This window comes from Uloborus diversus, chromosome 10 (genome assembly GCF_026930045.1).
Source record: "Uloborus diversus isolate 005 chromosome 10, Udiv.v.3.1, whole genome shotgun sequence".
Lineage (NCBI taxonomy): Eukaryota > Metazoa > Arthropoda > Arachnida > Araneae > Uloboridae > Uloborus > Uloborus diversus.
In genome coordinates, this window is record NC_072740.1 from 107,067,979 (window position 1) to 107,095,549 (window position 27,571).

The 27,571-nt window shown below is 31.6% G+C and overlaps 1 protein-coding gene across 1 annotated transcript in view; it reads right to left on the reverse strand.

The window, feature by feature from the left end:
* Positions 1–24,919, reverse strand: part of LOC129231575 (RILP-like protein homolog) — a 39,419-nt gene extending 14,500 nt beyond the window's left edge. The window contains exons 1-4 of the mRNA XM_054865932.1: positions 24,647–24,919; positions 18,222–18,360; positions 13,233–13,354; positions 9,833–10,036 (exon numbers count right to left, since the gene is read on the reverse strand). Of these exons, the coding sequence (XP_054721907.1) occupies positions 9,833–10,036; positions 13,233–13,354; positions 18,222–18,360; positions 24,647–24,919 (738 nt within the window). The remainder of the gene's footprint in view (positions 1–9,832; positions 10,037–13,232; positions 13,355–18,221; positions 18,361–24,646) is intronic.
* Between the last annotated feature and the right edge of the window lie 2,652 nt (positions 24,920–27,571).

Here is a 27,571-nt window from a genome sequence, read left to right on the forward strand (position 1 = left end):
ATAATTTTGTATAACATATGCCTAGAATGAAATCTGTACTTTTTGCATTAAACGTACAATTTTATGGGGAAAAAAGGTTTCCTTTTCCAATTTCATTATTCAAACATCTCAAAATAAAAAAAAATACAATTTATTTTGATACATAGACAACATAAATTATTTCCACCATCCCAGGTAAGTTAGAGAAATGGTGTTGGCATAAGCATGAACTCATTGTACAGTTGGAACATAAACATGGTACAAAATCGAATCCCACACCAAAACAAATTAACCAATTTACAAACCTTTTTCAAAAGGCTTTGAACAAAAGGGTGGGTGATATGCAGATATATTACATATTATGCTTAAGGATAACCCTTATGTTCCAATATTTCTATCCTAGTTTGGCTCTATTTCCTTCCAGATTAGCCCATAACTATTGCAGGGTTCATATCCCTCTTTAACCTATACTGATTTTGAGGGAGAAGGTGAAAGCTGCTATCCAACCTTTTGTCACAAAATTTCTATCAGTCATTCCTTAGATTTGTATTCCTGATACTATTTTTAGTAAGACTTAAGGATTCATTTTGCCTAAGACTGGAGATACCCTAAATAGCTTCAGGTTGTCTAATTAACGTATGCTACAAAACTGTTTTTCTTAATAACATCAAAAAAGAAGATTCTCCAAAATCTGAATTGCTGGTTAAGGGATAACAAAAAAGTATCAGAGCTTTTTTTGCAGGTGTCATCAGATTTTTCATTACCTCAGACACCCATTGTTCTAAGGTACCCAATAGAGAGTGACCTTATTAAAATTTTAAGATTTAAAAGAGTGAAAAGCATTTCCTAACAATGCAGAATGCTATTTACAGAAGAATGTCTACAAAACATTCTTGTAGACATTAAAATATATATACTTGGTAATCAGAGAAATTTTGATCTGTGAAAAATTGTTTGCTTAATGTTCAAATAGACATTAACATACACTGACGGAAAAAAATCCTAACACCAAGAAAAAATATTGTAAAGTAATGAATATAGGACATTTCATTTGTCTAGTTAGCATGTTTAATTGATTAAGTTTTCAAGATCACAGGTCAATTTAAGCTCAAGAAAATGCATTTTAAATGTGAACTGCTGTTATATTAAAAGCTGGTGTAGCCTCCACAATTTTGAATGCAAACCTGCAAGCGTGCATGCACACTGTCATACAGGTACCAACTGTCACATTGCAACATGGAGTTCCATGCTTGTTGAACTTGTTATGTCAATACTTGAACGGACAGTGCTGGGTTCGGATGATGCTGGAGTAGTCGCCCAAAGATTCCCCTACCCTCTCCATTGGAGACAGATCTGGTGATCTTGCAGGCCACGGTAACATGTCAACACTATGTAGAGCAAGTTGCGTTACATCAGAGGCGTGAGAGTGAGCTTGATCCTGTGAGTAAACTCTCTCTTGAGTGCTGTTCATGAATGGCAATACTACATGCTGAAATACTAGACTGACACACAAATTCAGTCAGTGTGCTTGGAATAACCACAAGAGTGTTTTCACTGTCATAGGAAATTGCTCCTAAGGTCATAACTCCAGGTGCAGGTCCAGTGAGTTTAGGCCGCAGACAGTTTGGTTTCAGGTTTTCCCCTGGCCTCCTTGTAAATAACAATCTGCCATCACTGGCACTGAGGCAGAATGTGCTTTCATCAGGAAACACAACAGATCTCCATGCCATCGCACAACAATCTTTGGTTTTGACACCACTGGCATCGCAAAATAGCAATGTCTTCGCATAAAGGTCAAGATTCACGGTAGCCACTCACCATGTGGCAACCTAGTTTGAAAACTTGGCGACCTAAAAAAATGTCCTCAGTCGCCATTTTCCCCCTTATGTTCCTAGTACAAGAATCTTGGGATGAACAGGAATTATGCACAAACTCAAAAGGGTGGAAGAAACCAAATCACTTTGGAAGCATACGCTCGAGTATAAACACATCAAGGAAGATCGTTTTTTGACCAGAACGGCAATAAAGTTACGTGTGAAACACAAACGTCATACTTGGTCACTCACAAGATGGAAGTAGGCAAAGTACTTAAGTGCGTAAGTTTGTAAAAACAAAGCAGAATTTGATGTTTATTCAAATGCAAACTAATGAAAATAACGCAAAATGTGCTGTATTTATTTTTTTATTTATTTTATTTTACTTATTTGTACATAAAATTTCATTTTATCCTTATTGCATTGAACTGTTAGTGTGTTAAAAGCTATAACAGTTCAATTAAATTGATTTTTAATGAAGAATTTAAATTTTATAATTATTTTTATGCTACAAATTCAAAAACCTTAATCTTAATTTTTAGCGCAGTCGCCCAATTTGGTCACTTCCAAGATGGAAGTAGACTGGATAATTGATTATTTTCTTAAAAAATGCAAAATTTTTTCCTTCAAATTTTATCTTCAGAATATTATTTTATTCATATTGCTCAGATGCTAATGTGCTAAAAACTGACTCTTTCATCTAAATTATTGTTTTTTGAGGGGTTTTAATTATTAAAATTACTTTCATATGTTAAATTTTTCGCGTAGTCGCCATGTTTGGTCATTCGCAAGATGGAAGCAGACAAGACTATTTAATTGCCTAAGTTTCCAAAAACAGAATTGGATGGCTATCTCAGTGCAAACTACTGAAAATAACATAAAAAGGGCCAGAAATTATGTTTCTTTTTAAATTAGTTATTTTCTGGAAAAGTGAAATTTTATCAGCAAAATTGTATTTTTTGTAAATTTCATCTGAAATGCAGTTTTCTGCCGACTTTTCATTGATTTATTCAAGCCTGGACCTATAAACTTTGGGCCCCCTTGCAACAAAATCTGTAGGGCCCTTCCCCAGAGGCCAGCAGTATATATTTGTAACGTTAATAAGTCTTAGTGCTAGTTTGTTTCTATTTTGTCTGAAATGTCTTGAACCGTTGAGCCCCTTAAGGATGTTGGCCCTCCCACATTGCAGGGTCTGCGGGTTGCAGATCCAGGCCTGGATTTATTTGTCTATTTATTTTGGAAAAAAAAAAAAAAAAAGCATGCTTATAGCTTTTAAAATGTAATTCTGTAATGTTCTATTTATTTGTTTTTTCATGAAAGTAGTAAAAACTTCTCTCTCATCTTGTACTTCGACACTTGGCGACAGTAGTAGCCACCAAGTTTTTTGGGTCTAGTGGCCACTGGCCACTTAGAAATTTTCTGAATCTTGACCTTTATCTTGGTGTCAGTGGAACACATGCTACAGGGCACTTGGCTTGGAGCTGTCTGTGAAGTAATTTATTTCTGGAAGTTCATTGCGTTACTGTGGTACCAACTGCAACTCAAATTTCTGCCTCAGATGCAGTACAATGTGACACAGCAGTATGCTGAATACGGCAGTCTTCCCTCTCAGTAGTGCATGTGGCTGCCCAGAACTCAGTCTTCTTGTGGCAGTACCAACCCTTGACAGCTGCTCCTAACAATCATGCATGATAAATACATTCCAGACAACTCTTAATGCAATATTGTGGAAAGAAAATCCACTGTCTTGTAGCCCTATTACACGACCTCAATCGAACTCAATGAGCTGATGATAATGGCTTCTTTGACATCTTAACCACCTTGCAGTTGATGACGAGATATCTCGTCCATTTAACATATAGTTCTGGGATGGTCCAACTGCAAGGGGGTTAAGGGCATTCTTGGCTAACATCAACTCAATCTGTTATATTTTACAGAAAAATAATGCTCATGAAATTTACAGCGCACACTTAAAGCAATCCTAATTTGCAAGTTCTGAGTGGCGCTACTAGCACCACACTTATGCACGAAGTGTAAAAATTTAATGAGGGGTTATCTTTTAGCTGTATAGAGACGATTACCAAATTTTGTTTATCTAGCACAAGTCTAACTCGGTGTTAGGATTTTTTTCCTGTTAGTGTATGATGTATTGCTTTCTTATTCAGTTCTGATTACAAATAGCAGGTACGAAAAGCAAAGACTGATTAAATTGCACTCATATCACAGTTGAAAATTTTGACAGAAATGGACAAAAAAAAAAAAAAAATCCAATAAAATCTCAGAAAGAATTGTATGACAACAAATTAAGGCAGGATTTATGAAACAAAATTTTAAGAAAAAAAATTGCTGAAGAAGCAGTTGCAAAACTTTTGATAAAATGCAAACAGGAATTAGAAAAACTAAGAATCACAAATTTGTAGATGTATAGATAATGATCACATAGAACGCAGAAACACACATTCAGATTTTGGAAAAGTGAATCATGAATTGTTGCTTGATTAAGCTGATGACAAAAATTTTAGTTCAATTACATTTTAGTATCAGGTGAAATGTATGCGCGTTAGGATGAAGAGGTTGCACATTTACTAATGTTACCCTCTCATGAAATCACACAGCTTATTGTGCAAGAAACAAGATAATTCCAATCACTATATGTATGTTAAGATACCTTTATTTAAAACATATAAAAAAAAAGTGCTCATAAATTTGGAGTTAAACTTTGCTACTCATGTCAAAGGTTCAGGAAGCAAAAAGAAGAATTTTGCAATTGAATTGATGGATGCTTTAAATGAATTGTGGGCGTTGGTGATTCAGATTTAAATAGTCTACAAATTTCATAGCTATAGAACAAAAGAGTAAGTACTACAAAGGACTGCAGCATTTACAAGAAGAAGCGAAATACACTTAGGTCATTTTTCTTGATTAACTAACCAAACTTTACATCAGATTAATTGGTAGGACATTTTTTTTTTTTTTTTGAGCAATCACGATTGATTATTGTTTTTACTTGAATGCAGTTGATGTTCTATCCTTTCTGAGGTTCATCGGCGTCTGCCCCGCGAGTGCTCACCCTGGGCAGTGGCAAGGATGTTTATTCCTCCTCTCCTTCCAAGTTCTTGTTCTAGCTCATGCTACCAAAAACCAACTTTATTTACAACTGATTGCTCAACTTTACACAATCCTCTTTAGAACAGCATCCAACCCCAGGCATTCTTTTGAAGTTCGATGCCTTGAATTTAAATTATATTTTTTGTAAATGCAATAGGAACCATTTTTAGAAACAAGAATACCAGGGACTTTTTGCTTGATTTCCCCCAATATTTTTAACAATATGCATTATTCTTTACAAATACAGCATTATTCACATATACTTTGTGAAATTTAGTGCAAAAACAAACTTCAAAGTTGAAGAGTCATTTGACACACAGGGCAAAATTTTCGAAATATTTTTCAGAACATAGACAATCAAAATTCCGACTCCCTTACTTTATTCCAATTTAAAACTAAAGAAATAAGTATTGAAGTATTCTAATGCTACTTTTCTTTGAATGGTGGTAGTTAAACCTTTTAGAGCATAAAAGTGATAACACAAAAGTGCTGAATACCAGATTTTCAAATTCTGATAGTTGATACAGTGGAGCACAGAAATCATTAAATGAAAGACTACAATAAGGCTGCAACAAATTAAAAAGCACATTTCTATCGATGTTTTTTCAATGCAACTATTAACAACTATTGTAATTACAAAAGCAAAATCTCTACAAAAAAAATTAAAATGAGTTCAAGCACCAGTTTAATCAGTACAAACAAAATCATTCATAAACATGTTTCTTACCCTTCATTTTCTTTTATTTTAAAACATTATCAAGGACCGTAGTGATTTTTCTTTTCCTTTTCTTACGGTGTTATGAATACGCAAAATTTTTAGAATATTAAATGGTTCTTCTAATTAAAATTTTTAAATATTTTCTTATCTGTATGCATTTCTGAACAGTTTTCTTCATATTTTAAGATGTATTATCATTTATTATAATAATTTGTATTTTATAAACAATCAGCAAAGGGCGATTTTTAGCGATCCAGAAAACTGGGAAATTCAGATACATAAGATAAGGATGGTCCTGAACATCCTAGATAATTGGTTCTCTACTATAGTAGTATTTATAGGGCAGTGCCCATGCTGAAAGTTTTTAAGAAGTGTCTTGCACAATGGAGTAAAAAGAAACAATACAAAAAAAAATTAAAAATCCTTTCCCTCATTAAAATAAAGGAATTCACTTATAAAAAAGCACTATAAAGAGAAAATAAAAATCATTCAAGTGAAAATCCTTCCCCCCCCCCTCCTCCTTTTGCCAAAAAAAAAAAAAAAAACTTTTGAATAAAATATGCTTTATGAAACTAAAATCAATTGAACTGCATTCCCCCAACAGAAAAATACTTCCTGTAAAAATGAGTTTACGAGGTATTTAACGAAATGAGTTTTGGATTCAATACTAACAATAGGGAAGTGTTGGAGTTAATCAATTTATAGCTGACAGTATTGCAAGAAAATTTAAAAACTTGCAGTTCTTTATCTTCCCATAGCAGAACAGACTTTTGACTTTTAGGGTCATTTATGCAACTTCGGCAAATCATCGGGTTTATTTTTGATGAGCCCTTCTTCCCTCATTTTACATGAAAACTAGTTTTACCCATTTAAAAAAGGAAATTAAAGCAAAACATAAATCATTGATCGTAACCAAGGCCCGGAAGATGATGACGTAGTAAAACCCGAAAAATGCTCTAAAATAAAACCCAACTACTAAAATAAAAAATGTCCCTAAAAAAAAGCAGTTAAATTTGAAAAAATCCTGTTATAATTTTTAAAACTGCACTTCAGGAATGAGGCCAGAATCCCATTTTAAATAGTTTAAATATTTTAATAACTTTTACATGGGTTTGTTTTACTAAGAATCAGGGCACAGACACCCAAAGCTATCTTTTGCGAAAAATATTAATGCTTTTGCTTTTCAGTATTGAGAAGGACACAGTCTTCAGAAATCAACTTCTAAGAAAATGATTTCACCCAGAATAAGAAATGTAGACAGTACAGATTGTCAAAACCTGTTCTTTTTGTTTGTTCCCCTTATTTTCCTTTTCAAAGTGAACAATGTGGACTTACTATCGACCCCACAGATAAGAAGACAGCTTCTTCGAGATTGTACTTACTAGTCTCAAAAAACGGAGATGAAAACTTTTGACTCATAGATAAGATTAAAATGCCCTGAAAATTCTTAAGAAAAAGTAAAAAGTGCTGTAGACGTCTTTGAAAAATTCACTAAAACGGGAAAAATGCAAAAAAAAAAAAGCAAAAAAATAAAATGACATCCATTTTCGAATCCTGATTATAGCGATAGGAAAAGCAATGTGTTGGGAAAGGAACATCGACTGTTGCATAGCGGTAGCGGAGCAGAGGAAGAATCGTGTTTTATGACGTGGCCCAATGACTGTGTTTTCAGTCATGTGACATTGTTTACAAAAATCTCCTCTTTTAATTGCTCTTCACGCTAAAGTGAATGATTCTTTTAAACTTTAATGTTGATTTTTGGCATCACCATCATCAAATCTATGAAATACCACCAACTTTATCATATTTTGCGACATAGTGAATGCTCCCTATTAAAAAAAAACTTGCATACAATTCAGGTTACTATAAAAATAAATCCCTAAAAACATGTGGCTCCCACCTTTAACAAGACTTTCTTTTCAATTGCAGGTACAAAATTTTTTCACCATTTTTGAAGTTTTTTAATCACCTCCGCTTTTGAGCTTGGACAAAGGAACATCAAACTTGACCCCTCATAGTCTATAACCTCAGGCCATAGACAGCTATTTCACACATTCTAACAAATAATTCAAAGGGAAAATTAAATCTCCAACTGCTTGCAAAAAGTTTTGAACAAATTTATCTTTTTAGTGTGCAGTTGCATAAAAAGCATGATTTAAAAAGTAATAATAAATGTATATGTAGTACAATGATAAGGAGTGATATTGCTGCTTGTCATGATTCTGTTGGTTTTATTTGGGACAGAATTCCAAATGCCATCCCTTTATGGGATATTTATAGTGGGAAAAAGCTGTTAAATTGATGCCTTAAAAGGGAAAAAGCCTTGAAAATTTGTACTATTTGCATCAAGAATTTCAAAAGTCTACAATCCACAATTCTATTTGTGCTTAATTTCTGCCTTGTAATTCATTTGTTGAATTTATAAGCATTTAAATTAGAGCTACTATAATTTTCTGTTTTTGGCATCAAACTAAAAAACTTGTCTCAAAATTACTGCTCTTTCAAACATAATTGAAAAATATTACCTCAATTTATTAGTGATTTATGGTCTGAAAAATCTATAGCGTTTTCATAAAATTATTACTTTTTCCCATGCAGCTGAAGAATATCTCCACAACTTATCAACAATTTGAGGTGGAAAAAATCAATTGTATTGAGAATTTCAATATTTGCTATTATAACTTTGCAGGATTCAAATTCAAAAGTTTTTCTATCTAAAGTTAGTTAACATTCTCAAAAAATATCATTTACCTTTTACTAAGATTGTACTGTAAAAACATAAACAAAAAAATAAATAAATAAAGTAAAATAAAATAAAAATGTACAAGTGGGGCTATCTTTGACACTATTTAAACTGCAAGCAGTTTCATTCAGCTTGCTCTTGCTAACCTGAGACTATCCCCATTTGACTTTAATAATATACTTATTTATTATCCTAAACTGTCTGGCATTTATCAGTAATGTGCAAATTATTTTATTTGCACAATATGCAAATTATTTTGACTTTAAATTAATTTCTCTTCAAATTTTACATAGAAAGGATTTTGTTAACATTTCCCAGTTGAAATCTGCTTTTTAGGATAACTAACTATAGAAAATTCATTCAAATAAAATACTTGTCACAAACAATAATCAAGCCAGTACATTTTTAAAAAATTCTGTTATCATGATTAAAATAATCATACTTTTTGTTCAAATATGAAATAGCAACATTGAAAAAAAAATCAAACTCAACATATCAATGTTATGGAAAAGTAAGATCCTTACACATCAATGGGAAAAAAAAACATCAATGTTGCAGTCTGAATTATGTATACAGGAGTCCCACGTATAACATTGTTATTTCGTACCATATAGTATTAAAACCATGATATATAAGACTTTTTAACAATTTTCTTACTTATTTTTTAAGTTAATTAATCACGTACATAACACAAATCAGGTCAATATGCATCATGTTATATCAAAACCGTGTTGCATGCTAGATCGAAACCAAGTCTTTATGTGCAAATTTTAAAACCGCTGAAATTTGCATTCATTAAAACATACAGATGAAATATGAGAACCAAAACATAAAGTGGCCCCACTGATTCAAAATTAGATATGCAATAAACAATACAAGTTTATTATTTTACATACCTCAAATTAAAACTATTATGCAAAACAAGAAAACTTTCTATACTAAGAACAAAATGCATATTATCAAAAAGAAAATTGGAGCTTTTCTGTAGCAGTAAAGTTTGAATGAGAAACAACAGCAAAACAAAATATAAAATAAAATAAATAGAATTATTCAATTTATTTCATATTTTGCTTTAACTACATTTATGTATTGGAAATAAAATAATTTTTGTCTTTTAGCTTTCAGAACACAATGAAAAAGAATAAAATTTATAATATTAAATATAGTGTAATGCAGGCAAAACAAACTTTCGAGTAGGAGAGAGAGACAAAATACTTTGTGTCAGTTTCATAAAAACAAAGTAAAAATTGTTTTAGAGTCCATTTTTTTAACAGTTTTTAGAACAAAATAAAATTATTTCAGAATTTGTTTTAATCAAAACCGTGTAGTATCTATTACATTCAAGTTTTGTACCATGTACTATATAATTTGCATTATAATTGTCACAAATTTTGTACCATGTATTATCTAAACCATGTTGTACAACGAGGGACGCTCATATATACATTTTAAATATTAGTAGAAATTTACCTCAACAGAAGCTAAATCCATATTCTCCTTAACAGCAACATTTAGTTTTGCTTGAAGCTCTAAACATTCTTTTTGCTGATTTTGCATATTTGCTTGCAAATCAGACTTTTCTTCAACTAAATTATACATCTGCTTCTGTAGATGCCTGCAGCGATGAGCCAATTCTTTATTAACCAATATCAGCCTTTCATTTTCCAACTGCAACTAAATGAGTTTAATAAACATTAGAGCTAAAATCTTTAAAAGTGTGAATTCAGTATTCAAAACAACAGCATAAACAATGCAATTATTTTAATGCTAATTAAGATAGCCCTTTCAAGTTTACTTTCATTGACTAAGTGTTATAGCTCTAAGCATACAATTAATGTTTCAACATTCTGGGCCCAAAACGTAAACAAGATTACACATTTTTGAACCATTCAACAGTTTGGAAAATTGGATCCAATTTGTACCCTATGTACACAACTTACAGAGTGTAAATACATGTGTTGGAACTGGAATTTGAGAAATTCAATTGTAGGATATTATTCTAAATGTTTTGTGTTCTTGTTGTACAGTGAAACCTGTGTAAGTTGACCACCAAAGTACTGCACCGCAAGTGGTGAACTTATAAAGGGAGAAATGATTTTTTTTTTGTCATTTCTTGCACTATGTATTCATTTTTTGACTAATTGACACTTACTCTTTCCGTTCAACTTACTGTCATTGTTTAACATTACTTTGAAACAATAATTTAAAATGTTATTCAAATATTTTTAGAGGATATTTTCTCAGAATGACGTTAATGTGTCATGTAAATTTAAAATTTCAGTAAATTGATCAAAAAAAATCATTGTTTATAAGAAGTTATTTGATATTAATAATTCCTAAAAATTCATGGCTCAAAAATAACGAATTTTTCGCTTATTTTTTCTTTCTCACATACATTTAATACATTTATAACCATCATGATCTACTTTTCAACAAAATAACTCCTTATTGTAGTTTGGCGCACTTATTACACACTAGTTTCGGAAATTCCATATGTGTCGGCCAATTTTCTCTGGATATTATTCAAATATTTTTGTTATTTTTTCCTTGTTTTTTACTATATTAGATACAGTTGTTTTAGAAATTTCATCTGTGTCAGCTAATTTTCTCTGACTTTCTTCATTTTCAATTAATTTTAATATTTCGTACTTTTTATCAATCTCAAATTCAACTAACTTTCTTTTTGAAGCCATTTTATGTAAAATATAACACAAAGAGCAACAAGCTGGACTCTCATGGTTTTAAAAGGCAGTTGAAAATGAAAATGTCCTATTTCTTAACCCCTTGCACCAGAAATACTGCAATGCAAGTAACTTTTACTCTAGCATAATTCCAGTGTTGCCACAAAATATTGCAATTGGAAAAAATACTTTGTTAAATGAAAACATGTGTCAGTAGAAAAGTACAGAGTACAAAAGGTAATCTTAAAAAGAACAACAAAAGAAAAACAAGTTTAGAGAATAAAAGGGTTCTTAGTAGTTTTCCAATGTGGCGTGTTCCAACTTACAAGGAGGTTTGGTTATGCTGCTGTTTTATTTAGTTGGTAAAATGCTAGTCTGGCATCAAAAATATTCTTGGAAAGCTATAAAAAAAATAATAATAAAATAAAATAATTTGCTAAATTAAGTTTTAAAAAATAAACCAAGTGGTCAACTTACAAAGGGTTTTTTACAATACTCCAAACCAAATTTGGGGTACATTAGTGGTCAAGATAGACAGGTGGTCAAGATAGAAAGGTGGTCAAGTTAGAGGTTTTCCTTTATTATACAAAATAGGACTAATTCCGTTCCTGACAAAAGCGGTCAACATAGACAGGTGGTCAACTTTACAGGTTTTACTGTATTATACATGTTGTTTATTTATTAATGTTGTTTATGCAAATTAACCTTTTTGTAATAACTTTACTTTTTGTGGTAACTGTGTGTTTTCAATGTATAAAACTGCAAATGTTGTGGCAGTCAGGGCCTGCTTGTTTTTTCTTGACACGTGAGTGTAACCTTAACAATGCTTTAACCAGGTTTTAATAAATATAGTTCTTGTTTTAATCTTGTATTGTCTCTCAACCTTAAATTTCATTAAAATATGTGGAAGTAAGAATTCTTGGACATTGGTTTTATGTCATGTACCTGCAACCTAAGGTTAAACATGTTTAGATTTAACAACTGGTTTAACCCCTTAAGCAATAACTACGAGCGAAACATGTAGTCTTGTATTCAGGCTATGCCCCTAATGTTTATGTTTGGCCTGACTGATGTAATTTGGGCCAGACCTGTGACCAATATAGGCCTTAATCAAGGCTTTATTTGTAACAATGAAGTGTAGGTCTATAGTCTTCAGAACATATATTCATACAGAAATAGCTTGCATTTCAGCAAAAATGTTAAGTCCTGCCTGAATATAAGACCATGTGCAGGTTAATGTGTTAATAGAGTAAGATAGAATAAGGGATTTCCATTTTTGAGCAAGGGGGTGAATATCTTTAAGAGGGCAATTAATCTTCATTGGGGGACTAATAAACTGACTAAAGATCAACCTAGCTGGGCCTACAGCCCGTTGCTGGTTGTCGCATTTGTATTTCTATACATTTATAGACACTAAAACTTTCCTGCAACAATTGTTCAATAGAGTAATGTCTCCCTCACTAAGTATGTTATTCTGTAGCACCTTGAATACAAGAAAATGTAAGTCACCCTTCAATTTAAGAATATTCTTTACTGTTTTAGATCTCCCAAAAAATATTTTTTCTAAAGAGAGAGTTATTTCCTATGTTTTTACAGTGGCAGTTCAGTTTGAAATAATGAAAAAAAAAAAAAAAAAATCTATTTCTTCCTCAATTTGGACACAAATGATAAACTCAATGCTTCCTTCCAGTTTTCTCATGTTATATCAAAGACTAGTCACTTTCTTCCTTTTATTCACCCTACAACATCAACTGAATTACATGTCTGTAGTACATTTTAAAGTTTTACATAGAAATACTGAACCTTACACACATTTATAAATTTTCACACAATTTCAATTTTTCTGTTCTACAACAAATCAGCCATTTAGCAGTAAAATACAATTTAATGTTAATTTCAAAAGAAAAAAATACATTAAAATAAGTCTTCCATTGATGAAAGTGAATGAGATAAATAAAGAAAATAGTACTTTCAAAAACTGTTAAACCCAACATAACATTTGTACCTATCTGTCTGAGTAAAAAAATCATGATTTCATTAGAAAAAAATCATCACCATTTAAAATATATTCTAAGCAATGCAAGAAATTTCAAAGCAATAAATGTTTGAAATTTCAAAGCAATATAAGAAACAGGTATTTTACTTTGACTGATACACATGTAAATAAATTAAAATAAAATATTAGTTACCTTATCAACCTCATTTGTTTTCTCTAGAAGTTCCTTATCTTTGATTAGTAGTTGTGTCCGCTGTTGTTCTGCACACTCCTTTAGCTTTTTGACAACATCAAGGTCTTCATCTGACAGGAATGCTAAAATTATTTTAACTTATAAGCATAATAATATGCAAATAATTAAAAAGCTAAACTAACAAATCATCGAGTTGTTCAGGAAACTGTTTTAATACTGTTTATCAACCTTTTTAAGCAAGAGAGACATTAATATGCTTCCTTCTTTGTTTTTTTTTAATGCTGAATATAGAAAATAAGAAAATGAAAGAATGATACATACGTTTAATATTTTTATGCCTAGACTTTTAAATTTAAGAGCTAGTTATTTTAAGGATCAGGCAGGCTGGATAGTTGACATTTTTAATTTTGCTGAAATTTTCCGGATATTTCCCTTATTTAAAACTACTAAACACTTGTTTTTTTTTTTTTTTTTTTTTTGCAAAAAAAAATTTCTTAAAGTTTTTGGAGGTCAAAAAGTTGGACTTAGTTCATTTTTTCAAGAAAAACATACCGATTTACATAGGCCAATACTTACATAGGCAATAATTTTGTGTTCTATTACATCCTCGATATCTGTTAGTGCATAATTAGTTGTGGTTGCCTCCTTTCGCAAAGGTCAGGGGTCACTCAAAGTTGTACGAAAAAAGTTTTTTTCTGCAACTTTGACTGCCGAAATCTTCTTGCACCAACAGTGAGCCACAGTAGAACATATTTCAGTAAATACATAAGTAGTATTCAAAAAGAGAAAGATTTGTGTGGCTGACATTTGGCGCACCGAAATATTCAACTCTGAAAATGCAGAAATCACAAAATTGCATGACTTTCAAGGTCATTAATTGATTGCACCAAGAGTCAGCAGATATGAAACTACCTGGAGAAGAAGCCTTTCTTGTCATAGAAATACAATCAGTTAACAGATCTATGGCTAATATTTCAAATTTTACATAATTTGACTCTAAACTTTGCTCAAAGAGTTTTTGGCACTTGTGAAAAAATGCCAATCACCTGCTTTTAAGTATTTATTACTATTATTTGTAACAATATTATAATAAAGTTTCATAAAATAACTAAAATGGTAACAAAAGACAACATAAACTAGGAACCAAATAGAAAATTAAGTCCATAAACTACTCCGTATGCAACAAAAACTCTATTTGTCTAAGTTAAATAAATACCCTTGAGAATGAAAAGTAAAATAAGAAATAACAACGTCAAATAGCACGAATTGCAGATTACTGCAGACACGTGTTTCGGCATAACAAGGAACGCCTTTTTTCAAATCAAAAGAAATCGGCTTCTTCATTGAAAAGGCATCCGACAAAAGAGATACTTTTTTCAAATGTCTTTTCATCCATAAACTCATTTCTTTTGCATTGAAAAAGGCGTTCCTTGTAACGCCGGAAAACGTGTCAACACATGTTGTCATTTCTTATTTTCTATTTGTCTACTTGGCCACACAACTTTTCTTGAAACATCTCATCTTCCCTTTTCCATTTGAGAATTATGAATCTGCTTGAGTGTAGCAAGGTTCAAACTGAACCGAAAAACCTCTTATGAAGACCACGAATTTGAATGGATTTCTAGGAGGTTAGGCTCTTTCCAACAGCAAAAAAAACGTGCTTCTCATATTAATAAAAGAAGCATGATTATAATATTTTCATGAAAGGAGAGGAAAATGGTATAAAATCATCTCCAGAAAGCACAACAAAAGAAATCAAAGACATCCGACAAAAGCGTATGTCTTTTGTCATATGCCTTTTCATCCAGAAGCTGATTTCTTTTGATTTGAAAAAGGCATTCTTTGTTACACTGAAACATGTGTCCACAGTAATCTGCAATTTGTGCTATTTGACATTGTTATTTCTTATTTTACTTTTCATTCACAAGGGTATTTATTTAACTTAGGCAATTAGAGTTTTTGTTGCATACTGAGTAGTTTATGGGCTTAATTTTCAATTTGGTTCCTAGTTTATGTTGTCTTTTGTTACCATTTTAGTTATTTTATGAAAATTTATTATAATTTTGTTACAAATAATAGTAATAAATACCCTAAAGCAGGTAATTGGCATTTTTTCTCAAGTGCCAAAAAACACTCTTTGAGCAAAGTTTAGAGTCAAATTATGTAAAATTTGAAACATTAGCCATAGGTCTGTTAACTGATTTTGTTTCTATGACAAGAAAGGCTTCTTCTCCATGTAGTTTCATCTGTGCTGACTCTTGGCGCAAGCAATTAATGACTTTGAAAGTCATGCAATTTTGTGATTTCTGCATTTTCACAGTCAAATATTTCTTTGCACCAAATGTCAGCCACACAAATCTTTCTCTTTTTGGATACTACACTATGGTATGTATTTACTGAAATATGTACTACTGTGGCCACTGTTGGCACAAGAAGACTTTGACGGTCAGAGTTGCAGAAAAAACTTTTTTTTATACCACTTTGAGTGACCCCTGATCTTTGTGAAAGGAGTCAACCACAACTAATTATGTACAAACAGATATTGAGAATGTAGTAGAACACAAAATAATTGCCAGTGCCACGGTTTGCTCTTAAAGTAAAAAGTATTGGCGCCTATGTAAATTGATACGTTTTTCTTAAAAAACCAACTAAGTCCACCTTTGACCTCCAAAAACTTAAAGAATTTTTTTTTTTTTGCAAAACTAAAAACACACGTGTTTAGTAGTTTAAGTAAGGGACATATCCTGAAAATTTCAGCAAAATCAAAATTGTCAACTATCTAGTCTGCCTGATCCTTAAAAAAGCTGGCTCTTAATAAATAATGGAGTTTATTAAATAAATTTCCAATTAAAAAAATATTTCAATTAATAGGAGTAAAATTTGTGCATTTGACTAACAGCTACATTTTATGTAAAACTAAAGCTTGTATCATCTCACACGAAATCTCAAATATATATAAAAATTAATACCGAAATAGCCTTAATGGGTATAATTAATCAAAAAATATAATTCATACAAAATCACGTGTCTGCTTTTAGTTTGAGAAAATGTTTATAACTATATAAAAATGCAAAAAGACAAAATTAGAGTAAGGTCATCACTATGATAGAAATGATGCCTTAAGCATCAAGAGCTTTCTTAGAGAGAAATCATTAATGAAAAAAAAACATGACAGATATGATTAAAGATCTTTAATATTTTTCCTCCTTCTCACTCAAACAGAAAATTTGTGCATCTTAGCTCTCTCCACGCTAGCTTACTATAAGATTTACAAAACTACATTCAGATTCTGGGAGATTTTCCTTGGTCAAAATTGAACATTGGGCCCAGCAGCCTCCATGAATAAGCCATAACTTTTTCAAGCACATAAAAAAGTGATAGAGAGCAATGAGACTCCATTTAAAACGTTTTGAATGAAAATAAGAACATCAATCATAAAAAAACTTTTTCTCTTTCATTTCTCACAATCAAAGCTTAACTACCTCTTGACTGATTGACACACAGTAAAACTAAACTTTTATTAGTTGATTAAAATACAAGCTAAAAATAAAAAACTCTTATATAATAAGTTCGGAGTTAAAATATGACTTGTACACCAATTTATCTCAATTCCTATTGTTAAACATAAGGGGAAGAGTATCACTGACAGCATACAAAAAATTAATAAAATGGTAGATAGAGGAATTTTATGCAATATTTCTAAGTTTCCTCCAGGGATGAAACTCAATCTCTTTTTGGAGAGATAGATTTCATTTTGAGGAGTTTTTTAAGTACAATAGCAGCAATGAGCACGAAAGTGGTCAATGTCATAAAAATGGGCGATTTCTAAAGAGATGAACAAGAAAGATTTTTAGGTGGAAGTGCATATAGTTAAGATACATTGATAAAAAATTATATTCTGTTGATTGTCGTGTAAAAAAATATCCAGCCTGCACATATTTTTACTGCAGTTTTTCAATAGTTATATTGGGCGGTAAAGGCTAAATTCAAATAGTTAAATAGCAATACTTTCATGTGCATAAAAACGATTGAAAACAAAATTTAGCACAAAAATATCTAACATAAAAGAGTACATGAATCAGTACAATAATTTCAGAAATTTTATACCACAAAAGTTAAAAGCAAACAAACAATAACTGACGATGAAACTTTTTGCATGCAGCCTAATATGCAAGATTGAATTATTTCGGATACAGCACCAACATCAAAATATAAATGAACAATGAAGATCACAAAATAAAAGTGTATTTGAGTAGTAACTATCTTTTTGCTACTTCTACTTAAAAAATTTAATTGACAAATTTTAACATATATACTACAAGTTACCAAAAAGAAAATTTTGCTAATGGTGAAAAAGTGAATCCCAAAGCACTTTCAAATGATATAAATTTTTACATTGAAGCATAGAAAAATAACTAATCAGTCTTTGTCAAATAGTTTTCTTGCAAACCAATATGTGCTCAAGCTAGTTGATAGAATTTAGCATTGGGTGGACATGATCTGGCAGTCATGATGGCTTAATCAATAGTTTAAAAATTATGTGCTGAAAAAAGGCTAACTAAAGGGTGATTCTAGAGTTTGTAGCCTGATGTGCTTAAGAAAAATTTCATGAAAATCAATGGCATTATACACCAAATTAAAAGCCAATCAAATATAGTTTATGAATGTAAAAATATTTTCGTCAAAAATTTAACAAATCTTCTAAATTTCAAAAAAAAATTTTAAAATCGAGTTCAAAAGTTAGCCATTTAAAAAAAAAATGACAAGTACAAATTCTTAAATATGACTATGATATTTTATTAATTATTAGTAATTGAAATAAAATGAGAAAAAAATGTTTTTGTACAAGATATTATAGCTTATTACTTTGTAATGCACATAAGAAATGTACATTAAAAATTTGTTTTGACACATTAAACATACATTAATGTATTATACAGACAAAACCACACTAGTGATTAATGATAGTGACAATATTAGGCAGCTAACCTTTGCAATCACTTGGTGAATGATTTTCTTTTTCTGATATAATAACGCCCAAGCGTTTATTTTCTTCTTGAAGTTTAACAACAAGAGAATTTAAATAACTTGTCTCTTTCCTCCAGTTTTCTTCTATAACTTCAAGTTCCTATACAAATATGAAAGATAATGCTTAATAAACAATAAATGAAAATAACAAAAAAGAAAATTAAAAGGGAAGAAATGACAAAAACATTCATTCAAGAATGTCTATTACCTTTTTACATAAGTCTTAATCAATACTTGTTCTTTAACTACAAACTTAGATATCAGTAATAATTAAAATTTTAAAGCAATTCATCCCTGTTAACTAGTTGATCGAGATAATTCAATTACAAAGAGGAAGTGCAATTTCTGAACTAGCATTTTGGCTTTTAAAACATGCTACACCACTATTCTAAAATTATAAGATAAAAATAGTACACTAAAAACGCATCATGCAAATAATTCATATTTTTCACGAATAGTTTAATGATTGTAAGATATCATTCTGCAAAATCCATAGCATTAAAGCAAATTTTTCACAGAAGGGAAAGAAAATTTAAGGACCAAGGAGATGGTGAATTAAACACTCCAGAAAATAGAAAACGTTCTTCTCTGGCAAGGAAAAGCACAAGATTAATAGGAAGCAAAAAGGGTATAGTATGTTCAAAAGTGGAACAGTTGTTAGGAATATTTCATCATAGCTGTTAGAGAAAGAAATATTCTGAATCCAGACATATTATGAAAAATTAATATAGGCAGATAAAATTTCTTGCTGACAGCAGGAACAAATGTAAGAAAATGAAATACTAGCAGCAGTGGAATTTTTCTTTAATTCACTGCAAACCATGAGAGGTACTTCTTACGCAAGAAACCTAAATTGTAGAATACATACAAATAAAAATAGAAAATACAAACAACTATGTAGGTACAGTCTAGAAAAAATGAATTTGTGATTTTCCAACTTTAAAGCATGCAACTAAAACAGTTCTGGCAGGGGGAGTCTTTTACTTCATCATCACTCATCAGCAAACATTATGAAAAAAATCAAGTTTGTCCATTATGACGACTGATCCCTTAATGGACAAGTCATTAATGATATGATACATCTGTTCACAGGGTTCATACCCTATTTGGATGAAAAAATTCCATGACCTTTCCAAGATCTTTTCAAGACTTCAATAAAAATTTTCACAACCTTGTTACACAAACAAATAACACTATTTAATCTCAAACTTGCTAATTTTTGGAAATGAGCATTAGCAAAACCACTACATGAATGCCACAGCCTGATTGAAGCATTTACTCATAATGGAAAAAATATAAGTGCACACTTAAAAAACTAAACTATTCTTATTTGTCTTCATCATATAAATTTAAGTATGTAAATAAAAATGCAGTGAAATGAATATGATGATGCTTAAATGTCTAACATTTTGTTTAATAAACGGGCAGAATGATATTGAATGGGAGAAAGGTTAAATGAGTCATCTCTAATATTCAATAAATTAGCTTTAAAGGTTGCCTTTTAGTGTCAACAGAGCATTTAAACATCCACGTAACTTGACAGTGTTTTGGTTCTTCAAAGTAAATCCAGATAGTTCAGTTCTTTATGTTTATAAACCAGAACTTTTTTGAAGAAACCTTTGAGTAATGAATCAATCTTATGATTAAAAAGTATATTTTTGTTTTGTTTACTTATTTGCACATTTTCAAATGCATATAAAGTAATAGGTTCAGATATTCGGGAACATGTTTGATTCCTGACAATGAGCATAGCAGTGGGTCGCACGGATTAGTCTTGCGGGCCATACGTTGAGCACTACTGTTTTAGAGTATTAGAATTCCTCCTTTTCTGTATTCTATCGCCTGACTAAAGATCTTTATTTTCCAAAACCTTCAACAAATTATGATAAACTGATAAATTTAATAATAAAGTTTTTACGAGTGATGGAATTGAATACGGATGCAATTGCGTTGCTTTTTTTTGAGTGAGTGTGGCAAAACCAAGAACGTGTAAGTTCGCTACTACAGAATATGAAACATAAGTGTTGAAAATAACAATTTATTTAAAATAAGTGATGTCTAAGCAGTAAAATCTCATCGCAAAAAAAGGCAATCGGCTGCAACAGAAGTGGATGCAATGAGATTTCAAAATTCAGATTTGATTTCGGGATCGTTCAATTTTCCACTTTTAACAGCTTTTATGTGCTTTACTGTGAAAACACTCAAGATTTCTAATGCTCTTTTAGTTAGTTACTTTCTCTTTGTCGAGGACATTTTTCCATTATTGAACAATTATTTTAAAAATAATAAAAGTAGAGGCTGGTCAAGCAGTTACTGTTATTGGCGCTCGATATCGCAACACCGTAATGCATGGTGGTTGTGGGCTTGTTGACATAGCATTCAAATAACTCCCACATGATCTAGGGCGCCAATTCTGATCACTGAAACGAGTGAGTACACGACCAGGAAGTGCCTTATGCAGTAATTGAATTGTTTCACTGGCTGTATGATGACATAACACTCCATTTTTCTAACCCTTAGCTCTCAGCTGTTAAATTATTCTTTTTTCATGGCTGCCAACAATTTTCAGCAAAAATTGACAAATTCAAATTTTTTGTTAATTTTAGGACACACTTTATAATTATACCTTTCAGTTCTTCCATCTTCTTCCTAATACTGCGAATACTGGTAAATAAAACTTTAAGTATACCCAAATTGCTTTTATTTAACCCTCTGAGATTTCTTAAATCACAATTACTAAAATGGTCAATACCCAAATAATTAACATGCATTTGATACCTAATCCTTTACCCCCATTCAAACTCAGTTTGTGACTAAGAACCCTTAAAATCAAACCACTAACCATTTTGACTCGGTAGAACTCAGATGTATCCTATTTCTAGCAATTCAATGGTGCTTACAAAACCTCACACACATCAATAAACCTGACACTAGACTTTTTGTAAATGTCAATAAGTAACAGATTCATATACCTAGCCTGTTGATTTAATCAACTCCTATGTACTCCATACCTGGGAAGCAACCCAACCACTTGGACACTGGATGAAAAATTGAATCAAGGACTAACATTCTTTTGAAAACTCGTCATTATAAAAGCAAAAAATAGCAGAACTCAATAAATAAAATAATTTGAGAATTTTATTTCAATAATGTTACAATAATCAATTTTATGAACTAATGTCATCATTATCATCATCATAGGTACTTTAAAGAAAGTAAATAATAATAAATTTAAAAAAAAAAGATTTGCTGTAATCTCTGCAAGTTTTTTTTTTTTTTTTGTTTAATCTTTTCTGCCACATGCAATCCTCGAGAGTTTGTAGCTATTTTTAATACTCCAACTAAATCACTTTTGAAAAGCTGAAGAAAACTAAACTTAAACTGGAAGTCGCGCAAAAGTAGAAATCTGTGAAAAGCGTCTCTGTCTAGAACAAAGTTGCAGGTACAATCTGTAACTAGTGCTTTAGAAGCAGAAATTATTGAAGGAAACATGAAAAAAAATTTCATCATCCAATAGGTTTATCAATAAATAAAAATTTGTTGAATATTTTCTAGGAAATTTTCAATTAAACCCCACATTATATCCGATAACCCCCACATGTGGGTGGGTATGTTTTGATAAAGGCGTCATTTCAAATATTGCCAAAATCGCAATAAATTGCTCTCATGGCAACCCCGTACCCCGTGCCACACTGCCACAACGGCAACCCTACTTTTCCCTTCCCTGGTGATAGACTGCTCGTATTGGCAAACCTGCACCACTCCGTATTCTACAACAACCCCTTCATTCCTTCTATTTCAGAGAACTATACTACCCACTTTACAGAGCACCCCCTGCCTTTCTTTTCCCCTGCTTTTCACATTTCATATGGTGCTGTAGTGGTGAATTGTAATTTGCAACGTTATCAAACATTTTTTCAATTATTGTTTCAAAAAACTATGAACTTATTGGGAAACCTTGTGTACGCTGCGAGTACAACATATTATAAGCATTTTTTACAAAACAGCATTGGTTGTAGTGATTCCATTGTTACATAACATCCCCCCCTCCTTTGTAGTGCCTTATTTTACAAAAGTAATTAATTTATTGTAGTCTAATGTTAATTTACTCCTAAATGTACCCTTTCGAATCTTTTTTTTTTAATTTTTCCCAGCTCAGATGCAATTAGATTTTATACTCCGATCAGGCTAAACTTATTTGTTGCCATGCCATTTTAAGTTTGTAATTTTATGTGTTTTCTTTCAACTGTAGCTAACCTTTTTGACCTCAATGTTTAGATGCTATTTTTTCCACTCTGCGGATGAAAAGAGCAGGGGGAAAAAGAAAGTTTTTTTTCTAGCCTATTGACGTGTAAAATGAATGAGTTTCTAGTGCTTTGTAGAATTTATTTATTTATTGAATTTTTGAGGATTTAATTAGATTAATCAATAATTTATGTTTTTTGAGGGTTAAATTATTCAATTTAATTTCTGATTTGATGTGTTAAATATTTGTTGTAATGTTTTTTTTTTACCATTTTATTAAAATTCATTTGTCTAGTTATGCTAGTATTTTAATGCATTTTTTGGGGGGGGGTTATTTATTTTGATTAGTTTAAAATTAGTGTTTTTGAAGATTAAATTATTAAAATTAATTTCTGTTTTGCTTTGTTAACTTTGTTTTAATGCTCTTTATTACCATTTTATTTTTATTAAAAATATACCTATCTAGTTTTAGTAGCAGTTTATTGTATTTTTTAGAGTTTATTTATTTAGATCAGTTTATAATTAGTGTTTTTGTGCATTAAATTATTTGAATTAATTTCTTTTTTGATAAGTTTGCCCTATTGCTTTTTTACCTTTTTTTTAGAATTCATTTGCCTAGTTTTTGTTGCATTTCAATGTATCTTTTGGTTTATTTATTTAGATTAGTTTATATTTAGCGTTTTTTGAGCAGTTGAGTTTTTGTTTTTATGTCTTTACTGTATTTTTTAGTATATATTTGTCTAGTTTTTAGTTCTTTTTGAACCTTTGTTTACCTTATCAATTCCCTATTTCTTGTATTTCTGTTGCAAAAACTCGATTTTATTAATTTTCCAGTAGGTTAGTAAAAAAAAAAAAAAAAACATATGTCCCCTCCCCCCTTTCCTTTTTTTTCATTGGCAGAGCAGAAAAATAGTGCCTAGACTTTGGTGACAAGTTGAAAAAAGTTGGCAAATGACACTTTGATTGAAAAGAAAAGTGGCCCGATCGAATAATGGATAGTTAAAAATCAGTCGGATACTGGATAGTTATCAGACATCTGGTGCCTTCCAAACCTCCAAACGCCAAACAGTGATTTGCCAAATGAGTCCTCAAGTGAATACGCCTAACAAGGGTTGTAAGAAAATTGGCGGATTTCTACATCAATTTCGCGAATGCTCATTTGACGATGGGCTTAGTCATTTGACGATTTTCGCTTGCACCCTGCTAACGGAAAAGTACCAAATTAATAAACCAGCATGGTAAAAATACTGTAGATAAATTTAACATCTCATGTTTCCAATATCATACAAATTTTCAGTAAAAGCAAGACACCCCGATGAGAGGTCGCTGGGACCTCCCAAAAAATTTTTAATTCCGCTAATTGGAACATTTATGCAGAATTATGCTTTTTTATTTCACACCTATAATATATCTGCACATTAGATGTAGGTATGTATGCATGGTCGTATCTTACCATTTGGTAAAATTTGAAGTTTCATTTGGGCAACTGAGAATTTTTCAACTCCCAAAAATTTCTTTTTTTTTTTTTGTTTAATTATCTATGAATTCAAAATTAATGCTATATAAAAGAATTAATAACTGGGATACATAAAACTTATTCACCTGCCTATTTTCACATAATTTGATTAGTAACACAGTACGGAAGAGATAATCACTTGCATTAACTATCTTCAGTGCATGCCACTATTATTATTCATGTCCGATCATAGATACATAGACATCTCCTACGACGAAAATAGCTACATAACACTGTTTCGATATCATTTGTCCCTCTTTATACACTACTACTTTACTTAAAATTCAAATTTTCCAATATTACAAATGTGTTTTAAACGTTAAGAACTTTTTAATCATTTTATTGTTTTTATAAAATACCATGATAGTTACATAAATGTGAAAAACGATGTGTTACACATTTTAAACACGTACTTTCTTATTGCGTTACACCGCGAAAAACAATTGCATGTATAAAAATTAGTTATTACTTGTGATTGAAAAAAAAAAACAATAATAATTGCAATCATAAAAACAAAGCACGGAAGTAATAAACCCATGTTTTTCACAGTTTGTAAAATATAAACAAATCCCGGTTAAACCACACCCTCTTAAATGACAGATTGTGAAAATATTTGCACTCTTACTTGGTCGAGTTTACTTCGAAATTCGGCTCTTTCCAATTTTTCATATTCTAATTGCTGAACTCTTGATTTAATATCAATTAGCTCTGTTTGAAGTCGATCTATCACAACAGTACTAGATTCTAAATATTCTAGAGTCACTATTACTTTAGTCATAAGCTCTCTAATAAATTCTGTTCCGTATACATCAATAAGTTTTTCAAATTCTTTGCCAATTTCTGCAGCAAGATCATATACATCTCCTACGTATAATTGAGCGTCAACATGCTTAGCCATGTAAATTAATTTAAAATAATATAAGTTTTAAAAGAGAAAGAATTCACTTTCGTCGCATCATTTTAGTACGACTCATTTCACAGATTTCTATTCGCAACTTGCTAGGGAATTCTCATATCAGTCACAACCGGAAGTGTTAAAAAATGAGCATACCTAACGTCTCACGTGACGGTATTGGTGCTTCAGGGATGAAGTCGGCAAAGCTAGTTTCGTTTTCCAATAATTATACTTTTACATGTTGGTGCTAAATTTGATTTTGTTTTAATAGCATCATCAAATTATTTGGGGGGGGGAGATCTAATTGTTCTTATTAAATTTAACTTAATAAGTGCAACAGCAATTTTTTTCGAAAAATTCTTACTGCGTATATTCAAGCAAGAAGCTGAACAGGAGTCACATAAATCAAAAGATAGCTAAAAAAAAAAGCACATTTTCTTTGCACAAATACACAGGAAAGATTAAAATCGCAATGATCGTGATCGAAGGATGGGCTCTCAACGGACACTAACGAATCCAGACCTCCTCTATTTGTGATCAAGCAGCTATCACACCTGGCACTTACTGCCGCTCGGCTATGGAAGCCTTCAAAAAATCGGTCTAGGAAGATTGGGCGCCGCAGTTTGGGCGCCGTAAATTGAGCGCCGCATATTGGGCGCCGGGAACTTTGGGCGCCGAGTATTTTGAGCGCCGGGAACTTTGGGCGCCGAGTATTTTGGGCGCCGGGAACTTTGGGCGCTGAGCATATTGTGCCCAGTATTCCCGGGGCCTAAAATGCTCGGCGCCCAATGTTTCCGGCGTCCAAAATGCTCGGCGCCCAATGTTCCCGGCGGCGAAATTTGAAACGCTCTCAATGCTTACGTTACGGTAGCTACCGGTTACTTAATCACGTTCTCCAATCAACTGCTTAGAATGGTAACCGGTTGATCGTAGAACGCTGCGGTTAGTAACTGGTCGACCGGTGAGGTTCGTCGAACGCAAGGAATACTTGCGTTCGACGAGCTCAACTGGTAGCTATCGGTGATTCAATCACGTGACATCTAATGATCACGTGCTTCAATCAACTAATCAACATATTAATACGGTAACCGGTTGATGATAGAACACAGCGGTTAGCAACCGGTTACTCAGTGGTCGACCGGTTAGGATCGCCGAACAAAACCAATTAAAAGTTGGCGAATTAACATTGGCGAAATGAGAAATAAAAACGAGCGCGTTCTATTAAACAGCATGGTAACCTGGATACATTAAAGCAATCCCGAGTAAAATGTAAACAGAGCCACCCCTTTAAATTGTGAGGTAGAAATTGCAATGTGAAATATTGCTGTTTAAAGTTTTGGTTCGTTTTAATTTCACGAATTACCGTTTTTGCTTTGTGAAATATTTCCGTTTTTGGAGGGTTTCTTCTGAATCTTAATTTACGTCTGTATTGTTGTTATGTTTGGAAAATTCTGCTTGCAGTAAACATTCGCAATAAACTCACATTGAAAGAGACGCAGAACAGATTTAAACATGGCAGATAATACATGCTGTTTCAAAATGAGTGTCTTTGACTGTTGATTTTTTTTTATATTCTTGAGAATAGTAACTGAAATACGATCTGAGTGTGCTTCTCTTATGTTGTTGATGTTTTAATTTATTGGTTTTCTCTGAACAATGTTGAAGATTTTGGTTAGTTCATAAAGTTTTTTAACAATAAAAGTGTCGTGAGAAAATCTAAAAAATACTACCATTTAATGATCTAAGAAATACATTTTATCTCAGGAAAAAATACAATCCTTTTCATTTAATTTGTAATTTCACCTTCATCTGTCTCAGTTTTTCGTTTCATAAAAAAAATAAAAACCCAAGTAACACTGAAACGTTACGTCATCGTTACATCACGTTGCAATTAGTTGAAACATCGTTACCGTTACCCGTTGCTTTCTCGATTCGTTACAAAAAGCATAATTTTGAAACGTTACATCACGTTGCAAATTTCTTAAATTTGTAACGTTGACAAACAGTTGCAAAAGAAACGTTACTTATCGTTACTTTTCGTTGCACCTTGCCTCGTCTTCGGCAACCTCCGAATCCTAGCGGCCATTTTCAGTAAACAACTTCTGGCTTGCTATGCCGCCATTGTTCGCAGCTTCGCAATCGCGATCTCTCATCACTTTTAGCGGTAAGTACTTTGTATTATTGTTAGTGTATTATTGTTGATATACTTATTTAATTAAAAAAAAGTGTTATTACATATTTTTATGATGTTAATGAACTGCCGTTGGTCGGAGTTTGAGTATTTTTCCCACCGTACTTATATTTATAATATTGTTTGAAAGAATAATGTTAGATGTTTTTATTTGAGTATTTATTCATTGATTTCTTAAAAAGATGCTGAAGCTTGGGGATATGTTCCATTAACAAGCTATAAAAACGATAAATGATACCATTTTTTACTCATTTAATCGGCTTTTTGCTGAATTATTTTGACGAAATAATTGTAGCAATTTTTTGAAAAAAATTTTGTCAGGTAACTGAAATTATCTTTAGTAATAATACTTCAAATTTTAGTTAAAGCACTGATGTTAGAGGATTTTTTCAAAACTTTCATGCCTTTCGAAAAATATTTCTGGAGTTCTTTAGTAATAATAATAATTATTTTTTTCAAGGATT